Source organism: Muntiacus reevesi, chromosome 4, assembly GCF_963930625.1.
Source record: "Muntiacus reevesi chromosome 4, mMunRee1.1, whole genome shotgun sequence".
NCBI classification, from domain to species: Eukaryota; Metazoa; Chordata; class Mammalia; order Artiodactyla; family Cervidae; genus Muntiacus; species Muntiacus reevesi.
This window is the reverse complement of record NC_089252.1, coordinates 116,478,609-116,489,134: the sequence shown is the minus strand read 5'-3', so window position 1 is coordinate 116,489,134 and position 10,526 is coordinate 116,478,609. Positions and strand designations below refer to the sequence as shown.

The 10,526-nt window shown below is 66.2% G+C and overlaps 1 protein-coding gene across 1 annotated transcript; it reads left to right on the top strand.

Moving 5' to 3' along the window:
* Positions 1-436: 436 nt before the first annotated feature.
* On the top strand, positions 437-4,889 carry LOC136167495 (collagen alpha-1(I) chain-like). Its single transcript, XM_065935048.1, has 6 exons — positions 437-607; positions 1,250-1,446; positions 1,493-1,594; positions 2,572-2,830; positions 3,323-4,632; positions 4,856-4,889. Exons 1-6 carry the CDS (start codon positions 437-439, stop codon positions 4,887-4,889), a joined length of 2,073 nt encoding a protein of 690 aa, XP_065791120.1.
* Positions 4,890-10,526: the final 5,637 nt, after the last annotated feature.

The following is a 10,526-nucleotide window of genomic DNA, read 5'->3' as shown; positions in this document are numbered from 1 at the left end:
TCACGTGTCAACGCCTTCGGGCAGACTTGTCCACTCTGTCCCCCATCAGACTCCGTCCTTCCCATTCTCCTTGCTCCCTCCTTCCCTATCCCCTCATCTCTCTCCCCCCCCTCTAGTGACGCGAGTGTTTTTGAGCAGTTTCTATGGACTGGGCGTTGGTCGACTAATGTCACATCATGCGGCCTGTCGTGACACTTGGGACCGAGGTCCGGAAGGAGGCATGACTCCCTTCAGGCAGCAGCCCTCCCACCCGGGCCCAGCCCCACACCCCGAGGCTCCCCACTCCTCCTCACCATGTCCTGCCCATCCTGGGGGGCCCTTGGCGGCCTGACCCCCTGGGAAGCCCCCCTCACGATGTGCCACTGACCTGACAGCCCAGCTGGGTCAGGCTCTGAGTGGGGACCGTCCCCCCTCTGCCCTGAGCCCAGCCGGGCCCATGCAGTCTTCAGAGCCACGGCCTGAGGCCCACTCCGCCCATTACCCTCCCCTCGATCAGCCCAGCGGCCGCCGGGAGGGCCACGGCCCGGTGCCTGCACAGGGAACCCACGGCCTGGGACAGACTGGGCCCCCCTGTGCCTTGGCCACCCCCTGGGAACACGGGGCGGCGGTAAGACAGTCGCCGTGGAGAAGCACCCGGGAATCCAGAAGGTGCAGGGCAGGTGGATCTGCCCGACCACACGCTATTGCAGGACCGCATCCAACGGTGCTCAGGGGGACGTGAGAGCCGTGAGGTGAATTCCAGGGCCTAGAGGGCCGGGCTGCAGACGCCGGCTTTGCCACGGGCCAGCAGTGTGGCCTTGGGCAAGTCAATGAGCCTCTCTGTGCCTCAGTTCACGGCCCTCTTTCACCGTGCTGAGGAAGATTAGATAGGTTGGTACGCCTACAGCACTGGGAAGAGTGCCAGACAGTCAGCGCTCCATAAATCCAGCAGAGGACCCCAAGCATGTTACGTTACGGATCAGAGGAAGGTGTGATACAGATGGACACAGGCGAACTGTTAACGTGCTGTATTGACACACCGACTCTATGCAGACAGACGCCTGTTTTATCCGCATAAATAAAACCCCGTCACGGTCACGGGGGAATCGGGGCCTGGGGGCGAGATGTCCTGGGTCGTGGGCTCTTGCTGAGGGGTGGTGGCCCCGGGTCCAGAGCCGTCTGCCCTGCTGGGCCTTGCTGTGCCCAGGGCTCAAAGGAGTTCAGCAGGGGGGGTAAGGCCCCCTGCTGTAAGTTCATCCCCCCCTGGCAGGCTGGGCCAGGCAGACAGGGCTCCAGCCCCGCTCCCGGCTCCAGCCCCGCTCCCGCCTCCAGCGCGGGCTCGGGCAGACAGACGTTCCAGCCGCCCCTGCACAAGGCGTCGTGTCCTGGGGACAGTCCCGTCCCTGCAGCCCCCGCCCCAGCCCTCCTGGGCCGGACTCCGCTGCAGGCCACTTCCTCCCCTTCAGAGTAAACTGGCCGCTCCAATCCTACTCCCTGGCACGGCTCCAAACAGCGCCCAGCCACCTACCAAGTTCACCAACCGAACAGACAGCGTGTGCGGAACGTCGGGAGAGGGGCCCCTGCGTGCGGGGAGTGGGGGCAAGGGCAGTGACCGGCAGGGCTGTCCGGCTTCTGCTTGGGGGTCTGGGCGCTGGCTACCCGAAAGTGTTCCATTGGTGACAGTTCAGCTAGCCGTACACTGGATTCCAATAAAGATCTACACTAAAAACGAAACAAAAAAACGCCTGGTTCAGCCCCAGCCTGCAGCAGCAGGAAAAACCCAAGTCCTTGCAGCCGGTGGTCATCCCCCCCTGCAGCTGCGTGGCCTTGGGGAAAACCCTTCTCCTCTCTGGCCTCGGTTTCCCTCTGCCGAGCTTTGGGCCCAGGCTGTGCAGTAGACACACGGGACGCTTCTTAGAAACACAGGACTGAGATCTGGGCCCAAACCCAGACCGCTCAGTCCGAACCTCTGGGGTTGCGCTCCTGGACCTTGCGTGTTAAGAACTCTTCACTTTGAAATAACCACTGGTTCACAGTAAGACGTACCCCAGCCTCCCCCACTAACACTGAACATGAAGACAGGCTGCCCGCCGTCAAGCCCTCGGCCACTGCAGCTGCCCAGACAGCTCTGCCACACGTGCAGCCTTGGGGGACCCCACCTACGATGACGTCCCCGGACCGCCCACCGCAGGGCGCTCACACCCTCCCCTCCCAGCGGAGCCACGCCCCCTTCTCCCCCAACCTGCGCCCCCCCACGCTCCCCATCTGTCCATCACCCCGTCATTTCAGGGTGTTAAAACAAACAGAACCACACAGGACAGAACTTCTCAACACTGGCTTTCTTTTTCACTCCGTGTAATTCCCTGGAGGTTTGATTCCAACCGCTCGTGTATCAGCAGTCCTTTCCTCTTGACAGCTGGATAGCATGCCGCCACATGGACGTACCCCCGCCTGTTTATCTATATCCCCCCTCCCCACACACGTCCTGGGAAGGACGCTGCGGCAGGTTCCGGGCGGGGGCTGTCAGGGACAGAACTGCCCTGAGCCTTCTCCGACCGGTCTCGGTGTGAACCCAGGTCTTCCTTCCTCCAGAACAAAGGGCGTTTGGGAACAGTGCACGTGCTCTGAGCCCCCCAGTGAGCTGCCTCCCCGAGGGGCCGCACCCTGGACGTCCCCAGAGGCCGCGCAGGCGGGACCCGGTCCCCCGGCCTCCTGGCCCCACTTCCGGCGTTCTGACAGACGGGTGGCGACGCCTCGCTGTGGTTTCAGCTCGCGTTTCCTGACGGCTCCCGGCGCTGACCGCGGCGTCACGCCCACCCGCCACCTGCGCGTCTCGTTTGGGGAAGGGCAGGTGCCCCTGTGTTTTCCCACAGCTCCCCAGATGCGTCCAACCCGGAACCGGCCGACTCCCCAGGGCCCCCTGGGTTCTAGAAAGTTCTGTCAGGTTGAGGAAGAACACCCTCACCCGTGTGAGGCTTCTTCCGGGCACGCTGTGCTTTCTGGAAGGGCCTGGGCGGGGGTCCCGGCCGCCATGGCTCTGAGCTGGAGGGCGACTCTGTCCGCTCCTGAGAAGGGAAAGGGAGGCCGCGGGAAGCAGGGTCAGGAGGGGCGGAGGGCAGGCCCGGGAGCCCCTCCAAGCCCGCAGGGGAGGCGGCTGGCGGCAGGGCGGCTCCACACGCTGACAGGCCCTGGGTGCTGGGGTTATTTGTGGAATTTACCTCCATTTCCAGAGAGGCGGGCAGGCCGCACGCCTCCGTCTTACTAAAAAAGAAATGCGTGCCCACTGCACCAACTGCGGGAAGAACAGCCGGGCACAGGGAGGGAGACCGTGCCCGCCTTCCAGCCCCCGGCGCTGCGGGGTCCGGGGCGGCTCAGGGCCCGGCCGCCGCCTCAGCGGGAGCGGACACAAGAGCACGCTCTGTTCTGCAACCCGCGCTCCCCGCCCGCCCTTAACACCGCACGTCTTCCGGTCGTCAAACACTCCTCCGTCACCCTCGGGAAGCGGCCGGAGACCCTGGGCACACCCCCACCGCCCGCAGACAGGGCCTCGGCCGTCCCGTCGGTGAGGCCTCTGTGCTGGTGGCGGATGAGTGTGCAGGACCCAGCCCTGGACTTTCGGGGCCATGGGGCGGGATGCGTTCTCGGCTCGGGGGCAGGCCCACGGGGCGGGACGGGCGAGTTATCCTGGCCGCCCCCGGGGCTCCCGCCGTTTCCGACACCCCTGAGTCCCCAGGCAGCCCCCGGACAGAGCACCAGGCCGGGCGGGGCTCACGCCTCACGCCTGCCCCATGTACAGCCCTTTCTTCTCCAGGGCTCCGGGGCGCAGAGAGGGGACGGGGGCCAGGCTGCCCTGAGGACCCGTCCACATCCACCCAGGCGTGGCCGCTGCCCCACGCCGCCCCCCGGGACTCGTCTCAACCCCAGGCTCCTGCTCTGTAAAACTCCAGGTGGCTCTCGGGAGCCGACGGGGCGGGGACCTGGGGGGCTACCACGAAAACCAGCCTCCGCGGCCAGCTGCCCTGCCGAGGCCCCCGGCGCCCGGCCTGGCCCCCCTCGGAGAAAGCCACAGAGGCCCTGCCCACCCGCCCGGCCTTCCTGTCCTGGCTCTGGGCCTCCGACAGCCCTGCCCGCGGGCACACGGGGTGACTGTCCCTGGGCCGGCCTCCACGCCCTCCAGCCTGCCCGGAGTCTGGGAAACCCTCTGCTGCCCGGGAGGAGTGTCCCCGCCCAGGCCCCTGGGCCTCGGGACAGCAGTGTGGAGAGGGAGCTCGGGCGGCGGGCAGGGCCCCTGGGTGGCATCCGGTGGGGGCACCACTCCCGTCTCCGGGAAGGCGGCCACTCCAACCGTGTGTGCCAGACAAGCGGGCCACGGCAGGCTCCCTTTGGCCCCTGGTCAGAAGAGGCCGCGGAAGCGGTGACTCGGAGCCCAGGCCTCGGGTCCGCGGGGCGGGGTGCAGGGGGTCAGCACGCCCAGGGTCCAGCCTTGTTCAGGGGAGGGTCCCGGAGGGAGCAAGGCGGGACACGTAGGGCGCTAGGTTGGGAACCTGCCGCAGGACGAAGCTTCGACAGGGAGCCCCCGGCTGCCCTCACCTGCCGGGAGCACCCCCGAGACCCCAGCTTCCGTGACCCCGCTGAGGCAGACACTGGCCAGGGGTACGGGGCTGCTGGCCAGGGTGTGTCCAGCCTCCCTGGCTGCTGGGAATGGGCTGAAGCCTTGCCACGTGGCTGGGAGCCTGGCCGGACCTGTGGCCTTGGGTGTGGAGTCTGGGAGCCCCGTCCTGACACCCCGGACCTGGTTCGCTGACAGGCAGGGAGCAGAGCTGTCTCAGTCCAGACCGGCTGGGATGGGGGTCAGACCGTGTGGCACCCTCTTCAGGCGCTCCTCAAGTCTGCCTGGGGAGCTGTCGTAGCCCCATTTTACAGACGAGGAAACCAAGGCTGAGACAGGCTGAGACCTGCCTGAGGCCTCCCAACAGCCCCACCTCGATCCTGAGCTGGGTCCCTGCCCTCTGCTCCAGCGTCCCCACCATCTGCAGCCGTTAGGCAGCTGACCCCCAAGGACATCCTGACCCCATTCACCCTCCACATCCTGAGGGCGGCCCTCCACTGGGGGGAGGTGGTGTTCCATCAGATCCCCGGAAAACAAGCCAACTCACCCCCAAATCCACCACCTTATACACGTTTCAAATAAGTACTGCATGGACTTCCCTGGTGGTCCAGGGGTGAAGAATCCGCTTGCCACTGCAGAGGACACGGTTCAATCCCTGGTCCCGGAACTAAGATCCCACACGCCATGGGGCAGCTAAGCCACGGCGAAGACAGTGCAGCCAAAAATAAATTAAAAAGTAAAGGCACTCTGGCTCAAAAACACAACTCAAAAAGATATCCAGAGGAAAGTCCCCCTCCCAGAAGTCCCACGTCCACCTGCCTCCCAGGGAGGCTGCTGCCCCCGGGGAAATTCCGGGCCTCCCCACAGAAATTCCTCGGTCAAGCAGAAGCAGTCAGGAACACGGTGAGGTCTGACTCAGGGGAAGGGCGGCCCCCGCTTCCCCAGCCCCTCGGGTGTGGGGTGAAGGGCAGCCCCCTCCCCACGGCAGGGCGAGGCGGGAGGACCCTGCCTGGCCAGAGGGCTCAGTGGACCCCATGGGCGGTGCAGGGCCACCTCCCCCTCCAGGTCCGACCTGCGGCCTGCCCGACAGCTCTCCCAGCACAGAGCCACGCTCAGACCCACGCTGACCTCACGCGGCCAGACACACACACACGACGCCTCTGGACTCACACGACAGCACCGTAAACCGGCCAGGCTGTTGTTAGTCGCTAAGTCGTGCCTGACTCTTTGTGAACCCCTGGACTCTGGTCCGCCAGGCCCCTCTGTCCATGGGATTCTCCAGGCAAGAACACTGGGGTGGGTGGCCATTTCCTCCTCCAGGGGATCTTCCCGACCCAGGGATTGAATCTGTGTCACCTGCTTGCAGATGGATTCTTTACTACTGAGCCACCTGGGAAGCCCATTAAAAATCAACTATGTTTCAGTTTTCAAAAAGAGACAGCTCCCTGCCATCACACATGCACATGTGTTCATGGCACGTACGTGTAAACGGCGCATTTGTGCAGACACACCCTCCTGTGAGCGGCCGGGAGCTCCCAGCTGGCCTCAGGCCTGGTCTCAGGGTCACGGCGGGCAACTGTCAGGCAGGGATGCGTCCCCAGGGCCTGCGCTGGACGCCCACGGTCAACGATTCTCTGCCAAGGTCTTTCCGTTTGCATTTGCCTCCCTTCCTGCAAGCGAGCTGTGTTAATGCACCTTAGTTAAATGAAAACTAAAAACGAGGAATATTTCCAGAACCCACTGGGTCTGGGTGTTTCCAGGTAAACCTAACGGGGAAACGGAGGCGGGGGGTGTGGGGGCACTGGGAACAGTGAGGCGTCTGTGCTGAGTCCGGGCGCCGGGCACTTGGCCCTGTCCTTCCAGACGCCCCGGGGCAGTGCTGCTCACGGGACATCCACCCTGCAGAGGAGTGAGCTGGGCGCCCTGACCGCGGGGCGGATGGCCCGGGCGGCGGCTGGGGAGGGGAGGGGACGGAGGCTGCGTTCGCACAGCTGCCCGGGGACCCCGCCCGCAGCAGCTGGAGGCGGACCCCGGCTCCGGGGGAGGGGAACTTTCTCCAGGGCTGCAAAGGGGCCTGAAACCTCAGTGGGTGCCTGCGGCAGAGTCTTGGGGGCAGGCCACCCCAGACCCCCGGCCGGGCTGGTCCCTGGACACTCGGGGAGCCCTAACGCACCCCACTCTGTTCGGTGGGAGGAGGAGAGCTCAGCCTGAGGGCTGCGGCGCGGGGCCGCCTGTTTCAGGGGCACCGAGGTGCCAAGATGCCAGTCCCCACATGTCTGCTTGTGCTCGGGATGCGGGGAGCTCTCCTGGCGGGCGGGAGGCCTCGGTGCCCGCAGCCCCCGGGGCGGCTGTGGCCGCAGGGTGGAGGACGTGCCTCTAGCCAGCAGACGGGCTGAGCCTGGGGGCGCAGGGCCCAGTGGGCGGATGGGGGCGGCGTCCTGGGGGCCGGCACAGCCTCTGGCCTCTCCTGCGGTCCACACACACGAGTGGTGGTCCCCCGCCCCGCGGCCCCTCGGGCAGCTCCCACACCGGGGGCCCGTCTTCATGGTGGCAGGGCCACCCGCCCCGCCCCGCGAGCCAGGCCCGGGCTCCGTGGCCTGCAACGCCTGCGAGGCCTTCCTCGCCCCCGGCCTGGGCCTGCCCGCAGCGGGCACCCTGGGCACTGTGCTCTGCCAGCCGCTCAGACTCCTCGCTTTCCCCATCGCCCCCCCTCTCGCCCAGCCTGCGCCCAGCGAGGGGCACCTTCCGGACACGCTTTCGGATGAAAGGAGGAGAAAAGCAAACTTCGGGCCAAGGTGACGGCGCGGGGCGCCCCTCACTCACGGACACTGCGGCTGCCCCACCCTGAGGCCCAGCCCCGGGCACCCAGCGGCGGGCCGGGCAGACCCACGCTGGCAACAGTCTGCTGGGAAAGCTGGGTCTGGAAGGACAAAGGTGGGCGGTAGCTGGCATGTGAACACATGGGAGTGAGGGGATGGGGCAGGGGCGGGGGACCCCGAGATCTGGGGAGACAGGGATGGATGCGGCCGTCGGGGAGGGTCACAGCCCCGCTGTCCCCAAGCCCAGCTCCACATCCGACCTTCCATCGGGCACCCTGCAGACTGCCCGCCCTCTCTGCCGTCCTGCGCCTTCTGCACCTGGGGCTCCCGGCCTGGACAGCTGGCCACGGGCTGACGGCCAGCCAGGACACGTGTCCGGAGCAAGGGCAGGATGGAGGCGGGGCTGCTGGGGGGCAGGAGGGTGGGAGGCTCCAGAGGCCAGAGGACGGAGGGGCGCCCAAGGGCCGAGACGTGTCAGTGGAGCCCGGGACCAGCCCAGCCCAGGGCTCTGTGGGGAGCTGCGTGCTCCCCCAGTCTCAGGCCTCCCGCCCGCGGGCAGCCCCTGGTCCTGCTCGGCCTCCAGGGCGACTGGGAGCCAGGGCTGACCAGCGCGGGGGTGCGGAAACCCCCGTCAGCACCCCCACCCCGGGGGGACACCGCTCTCCCCCCGGAACCCACGGGCTCCCTGCAGTCCATCGGGAGCCAGGAACAGCCCATCTCCTATACGGGGACACGGGGCTCGGCCTCCGCCCCAGGGAGGCTCAGCACGGCCCTGGGGTGGGTAGGGTAACCCTCCCTCAGCTTCCGGTGGAAGGATGGGACATGGATCTGGAACGGATGGTGAGTTTCCCTGGATAACACACAGTGCCCCAGGTCGCTTTGGGGCTTTTGAAAAGTATTGAGTGTGTACCACTGCGGAGAGAGGGAAGGTGAAATAACAGGAGTAAAGATTCTCCTTTAAAGGTCCCAGCTGGCTAAGCAAGACGGAGATGGGAAAGACTTCGGGGCTGGGGGGTCGTCAGCCAGATCCCTAGCGTCGGGGTCCTGTGGATTTACCCGACATGAGCAGCCGCAAACCCTCTCCTCCCCGCCGCCGAGCGCGGAACTCGGGTCTGTGACTCCAGGCTGTGTGCTGGGGCCAGCCTCCCGGCCGAGCGCTTGCCTCCCGGGCACCGGGCTGTGTGCATCGCCCCGCGCTGAGCTGAGGCCGCCAGCTCGGCGTGCTGCCCTCTGACCCCAAGCGTGACTGGAGGACTGTCTCCAGCCTCAGTTTACTGCTCCCCGCCCCCAGAAACACACCCGAACCCCGTCCTGAACACACAGTGCAGTGGCTGAGACAGAGCTGACCCCGTCCGCCCAGCTCCAGGCCTGGCCGATCACCACACAGCCAGTCCCCCCTGGGCATGGAGGCAGTCTCAGGAAGGCCATGAACCCCGGGGCTGACCAGCGGGACCGGAGGGGTCCTGAGAACACACCCCAGGTGGAAGGCAAGGAGGAGACGGCCACAAGAGTGTCGGAGCCCCCAGACCCCCAGTCACACCGAAGCCTGACCCCAGGCTGGTCACCGACAGTGACCGTTAAAACCCCTTCTGACTCGAGTCTCTGACCTTTGCCACCCGGAGACTTCTGGTTGGTACGCTCCCTCCGCCCCGCTGGTTCCCTTACCCTCCCCAGGACCGTGTCTCTGAGGTCCCAGCCTGTCCCGTGCGCTTAGAGTCCAGGGGAGGAAGGGGACGAGGATATATGTAAGTACGGGTCCGCCCTGTACTTTACTACATCACTGAGTCCTCATCGCCAGCCTGCAAAGTTGCAATGATTGGCCCCACGGTACAGAGAAAAGCCCCGAGGCTCAGAGAGGTGAAGCTGTCTGCCACAAGCCACACAGCCACTGGGCGGCAGATGAAGGGGTCCATCCAGAAGCTTCTAAGGCAGAGGCAGGTACTGAAATCACGCTGACCACCTCAGCGCCTCGGCCCCCACTCCTCCTGGGCACAGCCAGTTTCGGGGAGCTCCTCCAAGTTGCCCTGATCACTCAGCAGCCCCAGAGCTGGTCAGGGACTGAAGGCCAAGGATGGGGGATTGGAGGGACTCGGGGGCGCCTGCAGCTGTGGCCCCTGGACCAGAATCGGGAACGGAGCACGTGTTAGCAGATGCGCGGTTATCCCGGACCAGCAAGTCCGGCAAGAGTCAGGCTGATGACAAATACGCCCCTTCTCTTATCAGCCATTCCAGACAGACGCGGGGACCGTGCTGACGATGGGTGAAACTGACGAAGCCAGTACGACATCTTGCAGTTAGCCACGCGCCAACCGCCACACAGAGCCAGGGGCTGTTCCGATATGACCCTCTCCTGGGGGTCAGGTGTACCCAGGACGGGGAGCACGGGGCATCTCAGGCCCCTGGAGCCCCCAGGTCCCCAGCTCATCGCCGGGAAGTTGGATAAACAGGAGGGAAGGGCAGGCGCCCCCGCCGGGTCCTTCTGGTGAGCCTGGCCTTCAGGTCCGGGAGGGACCCCAAGCCAGCACCTCGCCCGTGCTGGCTTCCACCCCGCAGCCCCCAGCCCTGCCAGCTCCACCCCGTCTGCCCTGTGATCTGTGCCGCGTCCACGTGCCAGAAGCCGACCCACCGTGCCGTCCGCGTGCAGGAAGACAGACTCAGGAAGCCCTCGCTTCCCTCACCTCTGGGTCCTAGCAGGCTGCGCTCACTTCAGTCTCCAAGATGGCACTGGGAGGAATAGCCAGTGCATGTCTGTCCCAGCTCCTGGACCCGGGGGCCGCGGGTGGGAGAGCCAGGCCCGCATGAACGCTGCGCCGGTGCCCGGGGCACGCCTGCAGGCCCAGGGCAGCCCTGAGGTGGGCGGGCAGGCGGGGTCCCGGCTCCGGGTCGGGGTCTGCAGAGGGTGGACAAGACCCTCCTCCAAAGTCTCCAACTCAGCGCTGGGGGCCAACCAGGCCTCAGCTGGCAGCTCAAGAGTGGAGGCCAGTGGGGTTCAGCCTGGGGGACCAGGGGTCTGGGGGTCCCTGTCAGGGAGGCCTCGCACGGAGGGTCTGAGACAGGGTGGGGGTGGTCACTGGCCTTCCTGCCTCACAGTCACCAAGGGTCCAGCTCGTCAGACCCAG